Raw genomic sequence first — 21,522 nt, 5'->3', positions numbered from 1 at the left:
AAAAAAAAAATGATGTCAATTGTAATCTCAAGGGCAACACTAAGAAAATTACTCAAAAGATATAGTCAAAGAAATAAGATGGTACATTGGAAAACAGCTATCTTAATAAAAAAAATTACATGGATTAAAGTCTCCAATTAAAAGGCAGAAATTGGCATAATGGATTAAAAAATCCAACTATATGGTGTCTATAAGAAACCAACTTTAGATTCAAAGATACAAACAGGAAGTAAAAATGTGGAAAAAGATATGCCATCCATACCATCAAAAGAGAGCTGGAGTGGCTATACTCATATCAAACAGTACAGACCTTACAATAAAAATTGATACTAGAGTTAAAGAAGGACATTTTATAATGAAAAAAGGACCAATCCATCAGGAAGATGTGACAATTATGAAGATACGTTTCCCTAACTGCCCCAAGATACATGAAGTAAAAGCTGACAGAACGGAAGGAAGAACAGACAATTCAACAGTAATAGCTGGAGACTTCAGTGCTTTCAGTAACGGACGGAACAACTAGACAGAAGCTCAGCAAAGAAAGACAAGATTTGGACAATGCTATAAGCCAGCTAGACTTCACGGACACCAGACAGAAGAGCACATGGAACGTTCTTCAGGATAGACCATTGTGTTAGAAAATAAAACAAGTCTCAGTACTTTTAAAAGTAGTAATAGCACACAAAGTACGTTTTTTGACCACAACAGAATGAAATTAAAAACAACAAATAAATCTGGGAAACTCATAAATACGTGAAAAATTAAATAACGTATCCCTAAATAACCAATTAGTCAAAGAAAAAATCACGGGAAAATTAGAAAACTTGAGGTGAATGAAAACAAAACCAGCATACCAAACCATACGGGATGCATCAGGAGCAGGTAAGACGGAGATTTAGGGCTCCGTATTCTGCTGGGTACACACCCAAGAGAAAACGCATTGACCCAAAAACCTGTTGGTGAATGTCGACAGGTTCACCAGCAATAACCAAAAAAGAGGAAACAACCCAAACGTCCACCAGCGGACAAATGGGCATCAAAATGTGGCACGTCCGTACAGTGGGACATATTTGGCCACATCAAGGGAGGTTGTGACACGTACAACACGATGAATTTGACAGCATTGCGCTAAGTGAAAGAAGCCAGACACGAAGACCACGTGTGCATGAGGCCGTCATATCACAGTCCGAACCTGCAGTCAGAAAGCAGAGTAGTGGTGTCGGGCTGGAAGGGGAGGAGGGGTAGGTTCAGGTTGCTTTCGGGGGCAATGCAAGTGTTGTGAAGAACAAGAAGACCAAGGGAAGGAGTTTGGTTCAATCCTGGGAGTGACGGGCATCCCCTGAAGGGGGACAAGACTGATGCCGGGCCCAGCGTCGCCCGAGCGTGCTAAGGGAGAAGGTGCATGCAGGTGGGAGGTGTTCAGGTTGGGATACTGTGACTTAGAGGTGACACACTGGGGCCTCAGAAGAGGGGCCTGGGCGAGACAGGACCTGAGCATGGCCATGAAGGCAGTGGGGCCCGCAGGAGCGGTTTTTGGATAATGGTGTCCAGAGCAGCCCCCAAGCTGCCGACATTGAAACCTCAGGTGGAGTAGGGTGACCAGGCAAAGGGTTTGAGAAGAGCACAGGAAATCCGGGACACCCAGGTGAGCTGCTGGAGGCGTCCCAAGGCCAAGCAGGGCGTCTGCGGTGGGACTGGTTGTGGGGAGGCTGCCAGTGTTCTGAGGTGCGTGGAGGGTGGCCTGCCTGGCTGGGGGCCTCTACCCTCACTTTCCTGTGCTCACCCCACACAAGCCACAGGCAACCCTCCAGGCCTCTGAGGAAGCGGTCCGGTCTGCCCCCTGGAGCTTCCTGCTGGACCTCCAGAGGGTCTCCCGCTGCTGCTTCTTTTTTTTCTCATTTAACAAATACAGATGAATATCGTACCGCGTATCTGGCTCTGGGCTGGAAAAGTGGCAGGAAATAAGAAAGACAGTGTTCCTGCTCCCCATGGTGCTTCCGTTCTGGGGTGTGGGAAGCAAGCAACAAATGAGTGCGTACTATTAAGTACTGATTATCAACACAATAGCTGTATACTTCCAGATTCATCCAGCGGGCAACCGAGTCCAGAGCCCTCTTGTGAGCTGGGTTCAGCAGCAGTCACTCTTGCATTGGCTGGAATTGGAGCTGAGTGTCAGAAAACAACAGTGTGCTCACATGCGGTACAAGTTGGCTTCCCTTTCCAGTAAATGAAGCCCAGTTAAGCAAACCCGGCTGCTTCGGACGGTCCGAGAGGGCCCATTCCTCTCTCCCCATTCTCATTCTCACACAGGCCGTACCTCATGTCTTAGACACACTGCACGTTCCAACATCACTTCCACACTCCTGGGGGCAGGAGAAAGGATGGGGCTCAGAGGGCCGGTCCCCCTGGGTGAGGTCTTTGCTTGGTATTCACGCTGGAAGCTTCTGTTCTTACCCTACTGGCCACGGCATAGTCACAAGGCCACACCTCCAGGCACAGGAATCAAAATTGGGCTCTGTGACTGAGGCAGACAGGTACTGGGGACAAGTCGCAGACCCTGCCACACCATCAAAATGAAGCATTTAGGACCTTATACTCTGTCCTTGTACATCTGACCTACATTTTTACAGCCTGACATTTCCTTGTTCTTTTCTTTCGAAGAAGGCTCCACGCCCAGCCTGGAGCCCAATGCGGGGCTTGAAGTCACAGCCCTGAGATCAATACCTCAGGTGAGCTCAAGAGCTGCACACTTAACTGACACCCCTGACATTTCCTTGTTCTACAAAATGTACTGTAGGGGCGCCTGGGTGGCTCAGTCAGTTAAGTGTCTGCCTTCGGCTCAGGTCATGATTCCTGGGTCCTGGGATCGAGCCCCGCGTCGGGCTCCTTGCTCCTTGGGGAGTCTGCTTCTCCCTCTCCCTCTGCTCGTGCTCTCTGTCACTATCTCTGTCTCTCAAATAAATAAACATAAAATCTTTAAAAAAATGATTTTTTTTTACAATACAAGTGATATTACTGAAAATCAGAACAGAAATCCCGCTTCCCTGACAATCAACTTTGTCCTTTCCGTGGTTTCCAGTCTTTTGTACAGACAGGAAGAATTCTGCATGGTAAGTTCAGAACACAACTAAGATGATCTTTTTGCTTTTGCCCCCACTTGTATGTTCCATAATTTAATGTATTTTTAAGATTTGTGCGTTAAGTGACTAAATGCAGTTAAAAATGACTGACTGAGACCAAAGGCTGGCTAAAAGGCCTAGAAGGAATTTTGTATTGGACGCCAGCCCACGAAGACAGAGACAGCGGAGACAAAGACAGAGCGGAGACGTCTGTGTGTCTTGGAAGACGGCAAGGCCACGGAGAAGGGGTGCCTGACCTATGAGAGGACAGACTCCACAGAGGCCAGCCTGGGAGGCACCCTGGGGTGCTGGGGCTACAAGCCTCTCTCCAGCCTCAGAAGCAGAACAGTGTGTTCAACAATAAAGGGACTGGATGGGGCGCCTGGGCGGCTCCGTCGGTGAAGCGTTTGCCTTCGGCTCAGGTCATGATCCCGGGGTCCTGGGATCCAGCCCCGCATCAGGCTCCATGCTCAGCGGGGAGCCTCCCTCCCTCTCGCCCTCCTTCTGTGCTCTCTAATAAATAAATAAAGTCTTTAAAAAAAAAAAAATAAGGGACTAGAGATCCCAGCTAGATCTTGGGAACAAGCAGGCCAATGACAGGCTGCTAGTGACAGTGGGGTCTCCAACACCCTTGCTGCACCGCCATCCCCCACGATGCTGGACACAGAGGTGCCCATCAGCAGAGAACCAGCGGGGCTCTGAGGGCTAGAGCTTCCTCCATTCTGGGTGTGGCCCTGAAGGGACACGGGTCCCGAGTCCACTCTCCACGTGGTGCCGCTCTGCCTTCCTCCCACGCTACGGCCTGTAGGAGGCTGGCTGCTCTGCTGCCCCATCAGGTGCTGGCAGGGCTGCCTTGGCCCTCCTGGGAGCTGCCATGGCCCTGGCATCACTGAAAAGCTATATTTTGCTTTTTTCTTCCCTTTCTTCCCTCCAGGATGGACACTAACGTCCCAACTCCTTTCAGGGGACCCGTGGCCTGCCTGTTCCGAGGTGATGCTGGGTGGGCTGCTCTACCTTGGCCCTGCCTCTTAGGGGTCGCTGGGCCAGTGCCTCTCCCAGACCCACACCGAGGTACTGCCCTTGGTAAGTGCCCCCCCACACACACCCCAGGCCTTCTCTGCAGGACTGCGGCTCCGGCCCCTTTGCTTCTTCAACTCCAGCGCTGCAGACAGAGCAGTGTGGTCTCTGGGGAGCTCACATCCCATCAGGCCCCAAGCCCTGCTCCCACTACATTTCCTCTCACCCAGCACCCTGCCTCCTACCGTGATGCTTGTGGGGCGGGGGCCAGGGCAGGGTCTGCGTGTGCCGTTTCCAGGTCCCAAGCCCAGTGTCCACTCCGAGGCTCATGTGGCTGGGGCCCTAATTCCTGCCAGCAGCCAGTGGACCAGAGCAGTGCCCTCCAGGAAGGAGGTACGTGGGAAGGCCAGGCCTTCAGGCAGAGGTTCTCGCCCATGGGCTTGGGGGCCCCACACGGACAGCACAGTTGGCCAACAGCCCAAAGGGCAGCTGAAACAAAACTCCTGTTTATTTCCCAAAAAGGAGACAACACGGGGGTGCTTGGGGAGTTCCCACCCCAATCTCGACGCGGCAGGGGTATGAGGCATACATTACTTCCAAAAGAGCACATTCCAGAAGAGCAGCCAGCAGGGGTAGAGGCCCAGAGCCAACAATGGAAAGAGCAGGGCGCCATAGGTGTGATGTTCCAGCACGCCCTGGGCCAGCGCCGCCAGGAAGAGCTGCCAGCCGTCGGCCAGTGACAGTGGCGCCTCCCGCAGCTCCCGCCACAGGAACAAGCTGCCCAGGAGTGTGGCCGCCGGGCTCGTCAGCACCAGCAGTGTAGCATAGAGCGGCCTGGGTGGAGAAGCAGGGTCAGGTCGGGCTCTGGGGCGGGGGGGGGGATACGGACACCAAGTGGGGTGAGGGGGTCCCACGTGAGGGCACGGTCTCCGGTAAGGAGCACAGGCCCTGGGCTTGGGGCGGGGGGCCGGACGTACCGGGGCCCACAGGGCTTGGTGAGTGCAGCAGCGGGCACCATGGTGGCAGCCAGCAGGAAGCCCAGCGAGAAGTTGGTGAGGGCGATGCAGGCCAACTGTAGTGCCAGGTAGATGAGGGCCACCAGCTTCAGTGCCATCCAGCCTCTGTCTGGGGCCTGCGCACTCACCACCCTGCAAGACAAGGGGCTCAGAGGCACTGCTGGGGTGCGGCCAGGGTACCCCCTGCCCTCCCCCACCCAGCCTAGCTCCTCACCGCTGGGTGCTGTGTGGAAGGGCCAGGCCGGCTGCATAGATGGCCAGCAGGGTCAGCACCACGGCCTCAGCCTCGGCCACGGGGAAGTGCTCGGTAGCCACGTGCTGGCCCAGCACAGGCAGAACGTAGAGGGCCAGGCCCATGGCCTGTGAGATCAGCAAGGGCGCCACAAGCGAGGCCAGCCCCACGCTCTGCAAGGGCACGTGGACACTGGGGAGATGGGCTCAGGGGCCAGGGGAGCCCCAAAGATCCTCACCACCATCCCACCCATCAAGACTGCGTTGCAGCAGTATCGATCACCCGGAACCCTGGAAGCCCACCCCAACAGCGGGCGTGGGGTGACCATCACCTGTGCCGGCAGGAGGGGAGGACTAGGTCCAGAGGCCCCGCCAGGCTCCTCGGGGCCCACTCCGGCCTCATGCAACTGCATCCACAGTTCCAGAGCGTGGTCTAGTCAAGGACCCTGACGACAGGCGTGACGGAATCTGCCTGGCAGGGGACCCAGGGCTCACTCCCACTCCCCCACTTCAAGGACGGAGGGTTCTCCCCAGCCCAGAGTGCAGAGGACCTGAAGGTGGCCACAAATGGACAGTGGGTTCAGAGGATATCTTGAGACCAAGGACCAAGAGCAAGAAACCGGCAGCAGGCATGTAGAGGCCGATGGAGACGAAGCGGGAAAGCGCCGGGAGCAGGTAGAAGAAAAAGGACTGGTGCAGGCGCTCCAGGAGATGGTTGAGCTTGCGGAACACGCCCTCCAGGGCCCTGCCAGGGTGGGGCGGCGTCATGGCCAGCCAGGCCCCCAGGCCCCCCTCCCCCACTCCACCCCAAGCATGGAAAGGAGGGGGTTGGAAGCCACTTACTTGCCCACTGCCACCAAGTCATACTTATATTGTCGGAAGCTGTTAATGCCGCGGATGGTCAGGGCCTCCACACGGTAGCGCAGGAAGAGGCCGTGAGGGCCATGGGGGCGGCCAGAAGCCTGCTGCAGGACCATGAGCAGCAGGGTCCGCAGAGCCTGCAGCGGCCCGTCTACTGACGTCCAGTCCTGGGGCTGCAGCTTAGAGGGTTGGGGGGCAGGGTCAGCTAAGCCCCACACAAGGCCCAGGCTTCCCAGGCAGGCAGCCCCCTTTACCTTGCCCTGTAGAGTACACAGCAGCCCCCCTTTCTGACAGAAAGTCTGGAAGAGGTTGAGCAGATCGAGGTTGGGCAGCTGCCCGTTGAGCCCCTCCACGGCCACATCGAGGCTAGTGACCACGTCGCTGCTGAGCTCCAGGGCCACAGCTGCCTGGATGGCCCCAGCCCGGCCCTGCAGAGGGGATGACTGCATGCCTGTAGGAGCAGGTGAAGGAGCTGCCTGTGGGGGGCTGACGAGGGCAGCGATCCTGAGAGGAGCGAGGGCAAGAGCACCCACCAGTGACGTTGATGTCGTGGTAGGCCTCCAGCCAAGCCTCAGTGCCCAGAAGGTCTTGTTCTGTCACCAGGAAGATGATGTCTTTCGCCCAATAAATCTGCCCTGGAGACCAGAAGCTAGGTCAGCAGGGCCTGGGACAGTGGCCAAACCCTCCCTTGCCAGGAGCAGACCCTGAGCCTCACCCCGAAAGTGGGCAGCAAGTGCCAGCAGCAGCCCCACAGCCTGGCTGTTGGTAGAGTCAGGGCCACAGGGTACGGTGAGCACCAGGGACTCAGTGCTGGCAGCGCGTGGGGCCCGCAGGATGCCATACACGTTGGTACCGGACACCATCTGCGTGCAGCACCAGGGAAGCCTCAGCACCACCCCACCCTGGATGGCTGAAGGCTCTCCCTGGTCGCCCTAGCTTGCCCACCAGGATTTCCCGGCCCCTGGACATGCCACCCCTGGGCTTCCCGGCCCCAAGCCACCCTCTCGAGGTGCTTTTTGGTCCCAGGCACATCCCCCGCCCCCCACAATACATAGCGCTCGTGGGTCTCATCAGGAAAGGGCAGTTTCCGGGAGAAACTCTGCGTGTAGACTTCCAGCCCCACTGACCGCATCGTCCGCTCCAGCCACGCCACTGGCAGAGCCCTAGAGACAACGACAGCCGCTGGGCAGAGCTCCCTGGCTCTGACCACCACCATCTCCCCACACCCGCAGCTCTCCGCTCACCCCGACTTCCTGCGGTGGGCAGCAAAGTCTCGGGCAAAGCCCCGGACACGGTCTCCGCCCGCAAACTGTTCCTCCACCATGGTGGAGCCCATGGCGTTCTCCGACATGTACGTGCGCTGGGTCAGCGGCGGGAAAGCCAGCGCCAGGAACCAGCCGATGCCCGCCACATAGCTCAGCACACTGCAGGAAAAGGGGAGCATTAGCGGGTCCGGGGACTCCGGCCCGTGGCCTCCACCTCCGCACCGGGGAGGGCGGGGCAGCACTCGGGACGTCGGACGGCAGAGCCGAGCCCCATGCCCGAGCGAGGCCCGCGGGCGCCAGGGGACTGGCGCGAACAGCCCCCCCCGGGGGGGGGGGGCGTCGGCAGCTCGAGCCCCGGTCCTCCGGGTCCCGCCTCCCCGGACCCCGCGCTCACCAAAGCGGCGCGTTGAGACGCAGCACAAGGCGGGCGAGGGCGCGCCGGCGCACCGGGTCCGACAGGAGGCCCATGGCGGGCAGGGGCGGCTCCGGGGCCGCGCTCCCCCGGCAGCTCCAGCCGCGGCACTCCGGTGGCACCGGAGGCTCCCGGCCCCCTCACACTTCCGGTCCCGAAGGCCCTCGCGCCACCGCGCATGCCCGGAGCGGAGGTGGTAAGGGGCCGGACCCGCTTTCAGGACGACCGGCCGGCAGGTGTAACGCGCCAGAGGAAAGCAGGCTGGTTGGGAGCGCGAGAAAGCTCCGACTTGCAGAATCCGGCAGAGGGTGAACAGAGCAGGTGGGAGGAAAACGGGAGAGCGTGGACGCTCCCGGGTTTTGAACGTGCTTTTACTGGCAAGGACAGCTCTGAGTGCCATGGGTGGGTAGGAGGGGAGGAAACGGGTTCCCGTAGACTGAGAGACCAAGGCATTGGCAGATTCATTTCTATGGATGTTGGTCAAAAATGGCAGCGAGCGCACAAGGGCAGTCACAGTGTGAGCCCAGCACCGAGGCCATCAGGGTCAGATGACCACACGGAGGAAGGTGCAGATGGTACTCTTGGCCAAAACGGGTTTCCAAGGAGCGGGGGTATGTGGGGTAGAAAGTGGGGAGCACTCCTATTCAGATCAGGAGGTGCCTGGGCGAGGGCTGAAGGGGCTGGTGTTCAGGGTTCAGGCAGGCGGCGCATGCCTGTGTGTCAAGAAGACCCCCCCCCACCCTTGCCCCCCTCCCCCAGGTGAAAACATGTATCTGTTGTACTTCTGGAGTCTGAGGTTAAGTAGGCCCGAAGGGCTCCTAGGGTGGGAGGGGCCATTCCGTCCAAATAGTCCAGAGGTTGTGGGGCCCCCACATCTCCATGGTGGGCCCCAGATGTGCCGGCATGAAAATAAGACTCCAGTCCAATGGCTGGGCTCATTATGCCAGGCCACGCCTCAATGCTCAGGTGCCTTGAACCCTTCCTGGCACGACGGGTCTGTTCATCCTGGGACGCGCTCCCCCCACCTTCTTTGGGCTATGAATCTTGAGGCTGCAAGAGGTGTGTATTTCATGTGTGAGGGACTGGGACAGTCCCTAGTCACCCCCAGGAGCCAGCACCAGGCCAGGCTCTGAGGGTGTGGAAGTGCTGTGAGGAGATCAAAGTACAGATTGCGTGTGGGTTTTATTCTGGGCATGGGGGGCCAGATGCTCAGTCCCCTAGCAAAACAGAGGCCTCACATACATGCTGCCGAACCACGTGGTCCAACAGTGTGTGCACGTCCCGGGCAGCCTGGGCAGCAGCCTCCAGCACCTGCTCCAGGTGGTCCTCGTGTAGCCTGGCATCCATTTCGAGCAGTGCAATCTGGCCTGAGGCCGGCAGCAAGGCCAGGGCCAGTTGGGGACCGCCAGCTGCCTCTTCCACATGGCTGAGGTCCGCCAGGGCTGTGCTGTCCACAAAGCCAGCTGAGCAGGCACACACAAAGTCCCGCATGGGTATTCCAGCATCCAGCACCGCCAGCGTGGCTGCATTCACACAAGCTGCATAGGTCCCACCATCCGCCTGCAGCACCTGCAGGAACCCCCCAGTGGCATCAGTCCATTAGGCTCTTGAGCCCTGGCTCCCATCTCCACCTGCCCCTCCCCCCTCCCCCTCCCGGGCTGTGACTGCCGCTTGCTCACCTGCACATATATATCAATCTGGGAGCGCGGGTGGAGCTGTGTAAGGATGGCTGCCTCAAAGGTCTGACGCAGCTGCAGGCCCATCTCGCAAGACTTACGGTCCCCGTGTGGTCGCCTCTTGCGTTCACCTGTGCTGAAGGTTGCAGAACTATACTGACAGTTCACCAGGGCCCTGTCTGGCAGGGCTCGTGCTCGGGAGCCGCGGATCTGGGGGAGGACGGACACATGAGCCAGGCTCAGTGCTCCCCAGCTCACACTACACCCTCCTCTGGCTCAGGCCCCAGACCTCGCCTTCCCTCTCAGGCTCCTTCTACTGCCAACATCTCCGTAAGCACGGCTACTTTACCTCCAAAACAGCCCGCAGGAGGGCCGGCTGGCCAGTCTCTAAGCCATCTTCATGCCTGGATGGGATTTCTCTTAACAGGCCTCCCGTTTCCATCTCTGCCTCATCTCCTCCCAACCCATTCTCCATTTGTGGCCAAAGCAGGTATGTTCACCAATATCGAGTCTGATTTCGTCTCCTCTAAACACTCACATATTCTACTCCTCCCAAAGCTCTCCCAGCACGTGTGAGATAAAATCCTAAATAGTTTCCCTGGTCTACAAAAGTGGCGAGTTCTTGCCTCCCTAGAAACACCTCGATCCCATTTTGACTTCTTCCTCATCTCCCCACGAGCAGCCCTTCTGCTCTGCAAACGCGCCACGCTTGTTTCCACCCCAGAGCTCTTCCCTTCTCCAGCAATGGAGACAAGGCAATGAAACCAGGTTTTATTTACAGCCCCTGTCCTCACGGAGTTTACTTTCCAGTGAGGAGTCAAACGAAGGGCTCGTTGAACTGACTGATGCCTGAGGTGACTGGTTATGGAAAGGCAGGGAAGGGTGTGGTGGTAGGGGAGGGGGCTGGCCACGTGAGTTAGGTGCTCGGGGGACGCGTCCCCCGGAGGGTCACGTCAGAGTGGACAGCCGAGAGGAGGAGGAGGAGGGAGCGGGAGCGCGCCTGGCGCTTCCAGGAACAGCAAGGATGAGAGCAGGGCGGAGGGGACACTGGCCGGTGCGAAAGGTGGGGACCACGGTGCATCACACCGCAAGGACTTCGGCTTTGACTCCCGAGTGAGCCCCGGCGGCCCCGAAGATGGTCTGCGTGAACGGAGGCGCGCGCCAGCCGAGCCTCCAGAGTCAGCGCAGCCCGGAGGCCCCGCGCACCGCGCCCGGCTCGCGCACGCCCACTCGCCTCGTGCGGCCCGTACACCACCGCAAGCGCCTTGGTGTTGCCTTGCTCGATGTAGGCCGAGCCGTCGGCCTGCGCGAACACGCCCATCCGCGCCTGGATCTTGCGCAGCTCCCCGGCGCGCCGTCCGTCTACCCGGTAGCCCTGGTCCGACAGGAGCTCCAGGCCCGCCATGTTGCCCGGCTGCAAGCCGCGCTTCCGCCTCCCGCAGAACTACAGTTCCCGGCTGCTCTGACCCCCACTTCCGACCCCCCCCCGGGGGGGCCTACGGTTTCCGGCGGTCCGATCCCCCACTTGCGGCTTCGGGCAACTACAGTTCCCCCAGGGTGCTAGACGACCAAACTTTCCCTACTTCCGGTCGTGGGAACCTACGCTTCCCCCTCACTTCCGGCCCCGGGAATCTTCAGCCTTGCTGACCCAGGGGAGGAAGGCTGTGCCCGCGGCTGCCAGAGGTGGGGACCGGCTCGGGGAAGAATCCCGCGGTCGCGCCCCCTTGGGTTTGTCGTGGGGGAGGCCCGTATGCTCCCCGGGAGTTCCCTGGCTTACACCGCACGCCCCTACACCAGGTCCCAAAGCTTTGAGGACTACCACCGCGCCTGCGCCCTGCTGGCCCCGCCCCCATCGAGCCCCTGCGCCTGCGTCCACCGGCCTTGGCCGGCCAGCTAGCTAGTTTCCGCCGCTGCGCAAGCCGGGGAGGGTCCTTGCGGGTCCGGCGGGCGAGCTCAGCTCTTGCTGGAAGGAAGCGGCGTCCTTTCTCTGATGGTTTCTAGTTCTTCCGCAGCCATAAATGCGTCCATTCTCCCAAGCTGAGGCACACCTTGTGGGTTTTTTCCCTTACCGTTTAGTGTTTACATTTGTCCATTAAAAATATTGACGCATAATTTGTATTGTACGCAGGCATGCTCATATTCTTTTTTATTTTATTTTTTTTTAAAGATTTTATTTATTCATTTGACAGAGAGAGTGCACGAGCAGAGGGGAGAGACAGGGAGAAGCCGACTGGCTGCTGGGCGGGGTTCCCTTGGCGGGACTCACTCCCAGGACCCCAGGGATCGTGACCTGAGCCAAAGGCAGATGCTTAACCATCTGAGCCACCTCCGCGCCCCTCATATTCTCTTTAGATAGTGATGTAGGAAAGATGTTAGGGTTCGAAGCTCCCGGCCAAGAAGGAATTCTTGAGATGTTTTGGGTGCAAAAAGGTGTTTTTATGAAAGCTCGGCGGGGGCAGGACCTGTGGGCAGAAAGAGCTGCTCTGGGGTCATGAGGAGTGGCCCATTATATACTTTCAAGTTGGGAGGGGGTTAGGGATAACTTAAGTCTCTAAGGAATTTTGGAAGCAAGGTTTCCAGGACCTTGAGGGGGCTACTGTTGGGAAAAGGTAATTTATTACCGTCTAATAAAACCTGAGTCATGAGACCCTTCACGTATATCGGTGGGCGTATGCTTGGGGGGAGGTGATTGCCAACATGTATCTTGGGGGTTTAGAGATCAAGGAAATTTCTAAAGGAATTTTTAAGTGCAAAATAGGCTTACAGGATCCTGGCGGGGAGGGGCAGGGAGGTCTGGCTAGAATTACCTTTTGCCCTTAGTGAAGTGTCAACATCGAGAGAGCTGAGATCCTAGAGGAAGGTCACGCTGCCTGTTTCAAGGACCTGTCGATGGGCTGTAGGAAGTAAGGACAGTTAATAATTTTTCTTCTGGGGGTGCCTGGGTGGCTTAGTCAGTTGGACGTCTGTCCTGGGATTGAGCCCCATGTTGGGCTCCCTGCTCAGCAGGGAGCCTGCCTCTCCCTCTGCCTTCTGTTCCCCCTGCCTCTCTCTCTAATAAATAAAATCTTCTAAAAAATAAAATTTTTTCTGCCTTTGTTTCCCACATCAATAGGGCATTTAAGAGTTTCTTTTCCTCGTTGGGTTGGTTCTTCTGCCCACACCCACCCAGCCCCCACATTGTCTTCCTTACTGTAATAGAGGATTCCTTCCGTGTTTTTCTCCACACTCAAATGTAATTCCATGGGAATCAGGCACACATACGTGCAGTTGTACAGCCATGTAGCATTTGGAACTCTGGTTATTATTTTTATTTTATTTTTTTAAAGATTTTATTTATTTATTTGACAGAGATAGAGACAGCCAGAGAGGGAGGGAACACAAGCAGGGGGAGTGGGAGAGGAAGAAGCAGGCTCATAGCAGAGGAGCCTGACGTGGGGCTCGATCCCATAACGCCGGGATCACGCCCTGAGCCGAAGGCAGACGCTTAACCGCTGTGCCACCCAGGCGCCCCTGGTTATTATTTTTAATGAAATAATTTTATACAAACTTTTCTGGTTTTCACTCAAAAAACACCTTATGAAATCTGCTCGAATAATCCTGTGGAACTCTCATTAATTTTTGGTTGGCAGCTTGATATCCACGGGGTGGATGTGCCAGGAGCATCCCAGCTGCTGCCCCATTGAGGGCAGTAGGTGTGTATCTAGGGGCTTATACTATGGGGATAGAACCCCACAATAGAGATGTGCTAAATGAAGAGTGAGTGTGAGGGTTCCTTTTCCCCCTCTCTTCCCACCAAGAGTGTTACATTCTCACACAATCCTTGCCAGTCCCAAGTATTGCTTCCTTCCTGTCACTCTTTCCCATATCCTGGCTTGATGTATTCCAGTGTCTCGTGTCAATCCAGTGCAACGGAACTGCCAGTGGGCCTACAGGGGGGAGAAGTGAAGGGCTTTCCTCCCTGGGTTCCTCCTGTCTCCAGGTATCTCTGTTTCCCAGTGGCCAGGTCCCCAGGGGGAGGCTCATTTCCCCCCTACTAGCTGCATTCTTCTGTCCATGCTTCAGTTTGAATGTGAGAAGAGGAGCCTAAAAGATTGCAACACTCATTGAGAGGAGGTGACATGCCCTGGGGGCCTAGGAAGATGCACAGGCTTGTGTCCCAGTATGCCCCCCTTTTATATCTAGCTCCCACAGCGCAATAAGATGGGCCTTCTTTTTCCCTTTCAGAATGAAGGTACCCTAGGCCTTTCCAGAAAGGGATTGAGTAGGAGGTGTGTGTCTGTTTATCTCTTGCTTCATAACCTTAGTGACTTTGAATAACAAAAAATAATTATATTATTAAGTCTTGCAGTCCTGAGGGTTGCCTGGGCTCATCTAGGTCGTTTGCACTTAGGATCTTTCCTGCCCGTCGTCACTGCAAATCGTGACGGCTGCGGTCTTGAGGGCTTCCTCTCTCACATCTCTGATGGTTGATGCTGACTGTTGGTCAGGACCTCATCTGGGTCTGTGAGACAGCACACCTACCCATGGCCTCCCTGCTTCCTGGAAACATGGCGCCTGGACTCCAGGGTAACCTCAAAAGACAACAAGGTGGGCATGTCTGGTGTTTTAAGACCTAGACTTAGAAGTCATATAGTGTTACTCCCACCAGACTATATGGGGTAAGGCAATCAGAAAGGTTTGCCCGGGGTCAAGGGAAGGGGCCATGGACCCTGTCCCTCAAGATCAACATCAGGCCATAAGGAGAGCGGGTAGAATGGACACACTGTCGCAGGCAAGAACCCGAGTCCTGCCAGCACCATGCCCCCTTCAAGGTACTGGTCTCCCAGATGAATGCAGCACGAGGGCCAGGAGCCAGCCGTGGTCTTGCCACTGCTCCTGGTCCGGGGCCGTGACGGCCGCATCCTCTGTGACTCACCACCCGCCATCTCCCCACTCTCAGTTCTTTGGCTGGACCCAGCTGGTTATTGGTGGAGTGAAAGGGCCTTTTTCCCTCAGCAGTCTGAGCTTATGTTGTCCCTGCTCTAACTGGGTCAAGACTTTGGGGGCGCCTCGGTGGCACAGTGGTTAAGCATCTGCCTTCGGCTCAGGGCGTGATCCCAGCGTTATGGGATCAAGCCCCACATCAGGCTCTTCTGCTATGAGCCTGCTTCTTCCTCTCCCACTCCCCCTGCTTGTGTTCTCTCTCGCTGGCTGTCTCTATCTCTGTCGAATAAATAAATAAAATCTTAAAAAAAAAAAAAAAAGACTTCGGTGGCTGTCCGCTGATGCAGGTGGAAGCCCTACCGGTGTCCCCACATGTGTCCTGCCCCAGTTGCATAGCAGTGACTGTAGTAACCCAGGACAATCAGTAATATTGAATCTGGGCCTAAGGATCCCAGGGTCCGAAGTGGCTGGTGGCGGCTGTTCTCTCCAGATCAGTGGAACCTTTACTGTGTCCGTTGGTGGGACTGGTCCCTCCACCCCTGGGAACTAAGACCTCCAACCAGTGGAGATGGGAGCATCTCCACTTTAGCCGGCTATCCCTGCCCCCTTGAGTCTCTCACCCTGTGTTGTGATCATGGGTAGATCCAGGTTTGGGGGCCTAACACTTACACACATTTGGGAGGTATGTCTGAGATCCCCAAAACCACTCCTGCATTCAGTGTTCTGCTTGCAGGGCTTGTAGAGTTTGGCACAGATCGCTGAACTTGTAGTTGAGATTTATTACCGAGAAAGGGTAGTAATCTAAATCAGCAAAGGAATAAGGTTCATGTGGCAAAGTTAGGGAACCAAGCACAGCTTCCAGAACCTTCTCCACAGGACACACTACGCCCCCCAGCAGCCAGCGGTGACAGTGTGCATGGAGACTCAGCACCTAGGGCGTTCACGGGGGCTGATCAGGGAGGCGCCCTCTGTCTGGCACATATGCCAATTCCAGATGCCCAGGAGGAAGGCAGGAGTTCAGCATAAACCATATTTGTTTGTACAGCTGAGGCTCCGTGAGCCACTCTTAGGGAACAGCAGGAACCTTCCTGAAATTGAAGTTCCCAGTTGCCAGCTAACCTCCTGAGCACGTCTTACCAAGGAGAGCGGTCATAGCCCCGCTGTGTTAACTCTTTCCTGCATAGTGCGGTTTTCAAGAAATAGGAGACAAAATTAAATATCTGAAATTAAGTGAATAGAGAAAAGAAATACTAACATGCAACATAAATTTTTAGAGTTGACCAGTATCACAACCATCACAAAACACAGAATCAACATAATGTCATGAATTATCTTCCTGAAATATTTCTCTAACATGTTTCCCATCTGCTTTTTGGATGCATGCTTTGATGGCCTATTAGGGTGACACTGTTTGGGGTGCCTGGCAGGCTCAGTTACTGGAGCGTGCAACTCTTGATCTTGGGGTTGTGAGTTCGAGCCCCACATTGGGTGTAGAGATGACTTAAATAAAATAAAATAAAATAAAATAAAAAGATGACAACACTTTTGTGATATACAAAGAGAAGATAATTTAGTGTGTTTTCTTTTTTCTTTTTAATTTTATTTTGTATTTATTCGACAGAGATAGAGACAGCCAGCGAGAGAGGGAACACAAGCAGGGGGAGTGGGAGAGGAAGAAGAAGGCTCATAGCGGAGGAGCCTGATGTGGGGCTTGATCCCATAACGCCAGGATCACGCCCTGAGCGGAATGCAGACGCCCAATCGCTGTACCACCCAGGCGCCCCTAGTGTCTTTTCTAACATGTTTGATCAAAGTTTATTTTTACTACAGCTTAGGAAAGTTATTTTCGGGGGCGCCTCCGTGGATCAGTCGTTAAGCGTCCGCCTTATCATCAGCCAGTTCCGTCAGCCCAGAGTGTCCTGACGCACAGCACAGAGGGGGACCGGTGTGTCCCTGGAAGCCGTTTCCACACCAGATTGATGGCAATAGCTTAACTATTCCAGGAAGTGGCTGTTTCCGCTAAACCCAAACTAAATGTAGCCCCAGCTCGGGTTTTGAGCAATGCCCCCCCACAGTCCCACGCAGCAGGGAGGGAGTGACTGAAAGCGGGTTGCCGCGGGAACAGAGCTTTAACTGACCGTGATTATTCTACGTTTGCAAATTTTACAAAATGAGATCTTTACAAAATGAGATCTCTGCCGAGGCCCCACCCTAGAAGGGGCTGTGTGAATGCAGGGTGAGCCTCAGCACTTCACAGTGAGCCTGTCCCCAGAGACCTGAGCCCTGAAGACAGCACAGACATATCCCAACCATGTCCCAGCCTCAGAGGGGCCAGTAACCAGCTGGGAATGTGCAGGACCCTCCACAGATGGTCCCTTTTCCATTAGGTTGGTGGGGGACTTGGGAAGCCGGGTGAGTCCCAGGGTCATGAGCTCATTGCTACAGGCTGTCGGCTCTAACATGGGTCCCTAGGGTGCAGCACTAGCCAGTGGGAAGGTTGGTATTGGCTGAGCCTTGAGTGGAGGGGCTAGCAGAGGAGCTCCAGGTGGAGGGGTCCGAGGTGCTGGGTCACTGCTGCGTGGCTTGGGGGTCCAGCAATAGCGGTGGCACCTGTGCGGGACCCCCCCTCCCACTCATGGACATCTGCCTAAGGAAAGCTTTGATGTCTTTGTCGCTTAAGTCCAACATCTGGGCTTCAAAGACAGTTCCTCTTTCCTACCTCCTCCGAGCAGCTGCTACACTACTCTCTTTGCACATCTCATAAGCTTTTGTTGAAAACTGGACATTTTAGACGATCCGTTACAGTGACCCTGGAGTGTGATTAGCCCGTCCCTCCTCAGGCTTGTTGACCTTGCTGCTTTTCTAGTTTATCAGTCTAGCGGCTCGTCGGACCGTTCCGGAAGTCTCCCCGCCCCCGTGTGCGGTCTGTGCTGTCACTACTCAGAGCCCTCCCCCAGCCCGCAGGTCTTCTTTTGAAGCCAGGCTTCCTAGGAGTCCCGGCTGGGTCAGCACAGCTTGGGGTGGTCCACCAACTGGCCGAAGTTGGTGCTCAAGCCGCCCCCCCCGCCCCCGCCCCCGCCAGTGAGGCTCCACCCTTTGCTGATGGGTCAGCGTGGGGTTGGAGAACGCCTCATGTCCGGCCAGTGTCATAGGCTGAAGAGTACCCTCCACAGAGATCTAGATCCTAGCCCCCGAGAGCTACGAATGGTACCTTGTTTGGCACAAGGAACCTCGCAGATACGGTTAAGGACCCTGAGATACCCGGGCAGGCCCTCAATGTAATCATGAGTATCTTTGTGAGATGGAGGCAGAGGGAGATTCCGTTACCGGAGAGGAGAAGGCAAAGGACGGTGGGGACGGAGACCGGACTGATGCAGCCCCAAGCGCAGGAGCGCGGCACGCTGGACGCAGCACCCAGCGAACTCTCCCCGGAACCTCCAGAAGGAGCCGTTCCTGTAAACACCGCGAGATTTTAATCCATGAGACTCTGCCTGAGCTTCCAGCCCCCAGGGCTGTACGTGAATTACACGTGTGCTCTTTCAAGCCTCCAAGTTTGCGGTGAGAGCCTTTTCATCATTCTTCACTGAGCGGACCTCCGTGTCTCCGACGGTGCCACACTCGCCCAGAGGAAGTCAGCCCCCTGTCCGGGCTGCCTCTCCCTGGGGGGCAGCGTCTGGGGGAGGCTGGTTCTCCCAGAGGAATGCCCCTGCCCCACCACCGGATGTGGGGGTCTCAGCTTCATGCCCTTCACGCACCGCACCCGCCCCGTCCCCTTCCCTTCTGGTGGCCCTCAGTCTGTTCTCTGTACCTATAGGTTTGTTGATGTTTCCTTTTCTTTGCTTAGATTCCCTGTGAGTGAATCGTGTATTATCTGACTTATTTCATGCAGCATTATACCCTCAAGGTCCATCCTTGTTGTGAAAAACAGCAAGATTTTATTCTTTTTTTTCTGGCTGTGCGATACTCGACAGTGTGTGTGCAACACCCTCTTTTATCCGTTCATCCGCGGACGGACTCTGGGGCTGTTTCTCCGTCTTGACCGTTGTGAAGAATGCTGCTGTGACCAGAAGGCGGCAGATATCGGTTTGAATTAGTGTTTTTCTTTTCTTCAGACAAATGCCCACAAGCGCAATAGCTGGGTCATAGGGCATTTCTATTCCTTTTCTTTTGAGGAACCTCCACACCGTTTTCCACAGTGGTTGCCTTTTTTCCACATCTTTGCCCACATTTGTTATTTCTTGTGTTTCTGACATCGGCCATTCTAACAGGAGTGAGGTGCGATCTCACTGTGGCTTTGGTTTGCATGTCCCTGATGATGAGTGATGTTGAACGTCTTTTCATGTGTCTGTTGGCCATCTGCATGTCTTTGGAAAAATGTCTATTCAGATCCTCTGCCCATTTTTAAAATCAGGGTGCTTGTTGTTTTTTTTAATTGTTCAGTTATATGAGTTCTTTACGTATTTTGGATATTGACCCCTTACCAGATGTATGACTTGCAAATATCTTCTCCAGTTCAGTAGGTTGCGTTTTCCTTTTCGTGATGGTTTCCTTTGTGCACAAGTAGGGGGAGCAGCAGAGGCAGAGGGAGAAGCAGGCTCCCCGCTGAGCAGGATTGAGTGGGGCTCCATTGAGATCTCAGGACCCTGAGATCCTGACCTGAGCCAAAGGCAGACGCTTCACCGACTGAACCAGAGGCGCCCCACTCTTACCATTTCAATGTTGCCTTTTTGTCCTTTGTTGCGCAGGCTCTGCTCATCCACTTTTCAGGGCCTTTTCAGGAGGAATTCCTCCATATGCATTGTAAATTTGTTGTGTCCTTGGAAGGAGAAGAGTTCTGGATCTCCTCTGCCTCCATCCTGTGAAGAACTTTCTTCAGTGTTTCTTGTGAAGCAGGTCTTCTAGCAGGAAATTCTCTGTCTTTGTCTTGGACTGTCTTTATTTTACCTTAATTCCCCAAAGATCACTTTCCAGAATTTAGGAGTCTTGCTTGAGTCATTAAAAGAATGACTGAATAGGTCATCTCGTTGTTTCCTGCCCTCCATTGTTTCTGTTGACGTTGATCTTACTGGGTTTTCTCATATGTGAGAAGTCATTTTTACCTTGTGACTTTGAAGGTTTTCTCTTTGTCTTTTAGTATTTTGACTATGCTACAGTTCCTAGAGGCCACCCACATTCCTTGTCACGTGGCCCCTCAGCCTGGAGAATCCCCTTTGCATGGAATCTCTCCCACACTTTGATCTCTCCCACTAGGAAGAGACCTATTCTTTTAAGGGCTCACGTGATTCAGTAAGTCTCATCCAAAATAATCCCCCTTTATACCTCAGCCGTGCCATATAAATAACCTTATCACGGGTGTAAAACCCATTTTATTCTGGGATTATGCAGGGCATGTACCCAGCACAGGAGTCGTGGGGGCCTTAGAATTCTGCCTACCACAGTCCCCCCTCTGAGAGTGTCTGAGTTGGAAGTTGACTGCCCTGAGCCTGTCATTCCTTTGAGCTAAAATCTTAGTCCTTGCAGAAATGCCCTACTCCATAATCCTTAGAATTAGGATATTTCCTAGTTATAGGAACCATTAAAATTGTCATAATTTCCATCGAGCTTAAGTGCAGTTGCCACCCTGTCTCCTGGAACACTGCTGTCAGAGACCCCCTCCACAGCCACCGCTGCGTAGACCCCCCCTCCCAAGAGCTTGCCGTTCCCAGATTAACAAATGGAAACTGCACGAGCAGACCAGCAAAAAGAAAATGATGTGAAATAAATACTAATCATAATTGAGAAGAGGACAGGAAAGGCCAGCAACAGCACAGAACTGCCCGGTTAGAAGGGGCACTGGGTGAGAGATGGAAGTCCTTCGTGGGCCCTAACTGTACAGCCCACTGCTACCCTTAGGGGTGGCTCCCTTGCCACTGGGAATCTGAGGTCCTCAGCCCTTTTGCAGGGTCTCCCTGCTGCCTGCCCCGCCCTCTCCCATGAGGTTGTGTCCCCATCTATACTGCCCCCTCTGGGGGCGCCTGGCCTCCATGTGTGCTGCCCCCCCCAACCCCTGCCCCAGGCTCGGCACCACCCGCCCCATCTCTTTGCTTCCAGCCCCACCCTAATGCACTCTCAGACTCACCCCATGTCCCTGGAATTCTGACCCGCCCTAGTCTTCACTGTGCAGCTCCCGCAGCTGCTAGGCCAGAAGAGCCCTTCCTTCAAGGCAGCGCAAACATCCACTCTCCTGGCCCCTTCAGATGCTGTGCTGGCTGTGGACCACCTCGGGGACTGTGCCCAGTCACCCAGCCCCGTGTCCTGGCACGGGCGGGCTGGAGATGCTGCAGCTGGTGGCCACGGGGGGGCTCGAATCTTTGACTCCCTCTCCGTGCAATACATTTGTGCCAGGCTGGGATAAAGAAGCTTCCAGTGAGCAGACACTTCTCCAAAGAAGACATACAAACAGCCAACAGGCACATGAAAAAAATGCTCAACATCACGCAGCTTCAGGGAAATCAAAACCACAGTGAGATACACCTCACACCTGTCAGAACGGCCAAAATTAACAAGTCAGGAAACGACAGACGTTGGTGAAGATGTGGAGAAAGGGGAGCCCTCTTACACTGTTGGTGGGAATGCAAGCTGGGGCAGCCACTCTGGAGAACAGTATGGAGGTTCCTCAAGATGTTAAACGTAAAGCTACCCTACGACCCAGCCATTGCACTACTGGTATTTACCCCAAGGATACAAATGTAATGATCCAAAGGGGCACCTGCACCCCAGTGTTCATAGCAGCGATGTCCACAACAGCCAGACTATGGAAAGAGCCCAGATGCCCCTTGACAGATGAATGGATAAAGAAGATGTGGTCTATATGCTGGAATATTACTCAGCCATCAAAAGAAATGGAATCTTGCCATTTGCAATGACAGGATGGAACTAGAGGGTATTATGCTAAGTGAAATAAGTCGGTCAGAGAAAGACAATTATCATATGATCTCACTGATATGTGGGATTTAAGAAGCA

The 21,522-nt window shown here is 54.9% G+C and overlaps 2 protein-coding genes across 2 annotated transcripts; both read right to left on the bottom strand.

Annotated features, from left to right (window-relative positions):
- Positions 1 to 4,621: 4,621 nt before the first annotated feature.
- Positions 4,622 to 8,084, bottom strand: GPAA1 (glycosylphosphatidylinositol anchor attachment 1). Its single transcript, XM_002922070.4, has 12 exons — positions 7,904 to 8,084; positions 7,489 to 7,668; positions 7,296 to 7,407; positions 6,960 to 7,107; positions 6,778 to 6,879; positions 6,499 to 6,695; positions 6,227 to 6,423; positions 5,975 to 6,128; positions 5,716 to 5,811; positions 5,367 to 5,557; positions 5,114 to 5,284; positions 4,622 to 4,970 (listed from the first exon to the last, which is right to left on the bottom strand). The coding sequence occupies exons 1-12, from the start codon at positions 7,975 to 7,977 to the stop codon at positions 4,727 to 4,729; spliced, it is 1,866 nt and encodes a 621-aa protein (XP_002922116.2). The 5' UTR covers positions 7,978 to 8,084; the 3' UTR covers positions 4,622 to 4,726.
- A 1,000-nt stretch (positions 8,085 to 9,084) lies between these two features.
- EXOSC4 (exosome component 4) lies at positions 9,085 to 11,386 on the bottom strand. The gene is made up of 3 exons (XM_002922071.4): positions 10,832 to 11,386; positions 9,601 to 9,807; positions 9,085 to 9,490 (listed from the first exon to the last, which is right to left on the bottom strand). Exons 1-3 carry the CDS (start codon positions 11,000 to 11,002, stop codon positions 9,131 to 9,133), a joined length of 738 nt encoding a protein of 245 aa, XP_002922117.1. The 5' UTR covers positions 11,003 to 11,386; the 3' UTR covers positions 9,085 to 9,130.
- Between the last annotated feature and the right edge of the window lie 10,136 nt (positions 11,387 to 21,522).

The sequence above is a fragment of the Ailuropoda melanoleuca genome, chromosome 9 (genome assembly GCF_002007445.2).
Source record: "Ailuropoda melanoleuca isolate Jingjing chromosome 9, ASM200744v2, whole genome shotgun sequence".
NCBI classification, from domain to species: Eukaryota; Metazoa; Chordata; class Mammalia; order Carnivora; family Ursidae; genus Ailuropoda; species Ailuropoda melanoleuca.
Note: the sequence above shows the minus strand (reverse complement) of the source record. Positions and strands in the feature narration are given on the sequence as shown.

Bases quoted from the DNA above. Each gene is read 5' to 3' on its own strand.
- GPAA1 (XM_002922070.4), bottom strand. From the start codon at position 7,977: ATGGGCCTCCTGTCGGACCCGGTGCGCCGGCGCGCCCTCGCCCGCCTT. The intron at 7,408-7,488 runs GTGAGCGGAGAG...CGTTGTCTCTAG, and splicing joins GCCCACCGCAGGAAGTCGGG to GGCTCTGCCAGTGGCGTGGC. The intron at 4,971-5,113 runs GTACGTCCGGCC...TTCTCCACCCAG, and splicing joins ACCAAGCCCTGTGGGCCCCG to GCCGCTCTATGCTACACTGC.
- EXOSC4 (XM_002922071.4), bottom strand. From the start codon at position 11,002: ATGGCGGGCCTGGAGCTCCTGTCGGACCAGGGCTACCGGGTAGACGGA. The intron at 9,808-10,831 runs GCGAGTGGGCGT...GTCCTCCCCCAG, and splicing joins TGGTGTACGGGCCGCACGAG to ATCCGCGGCTCCCGAGCACG. The intron at 9,491-9,600 runs GTGAGCAAGCGG...GGGTTCCTGCAG, and splicing joins AGATTGATATATATGTGCAG to GTGCTGCAGGCGGATGGTGG.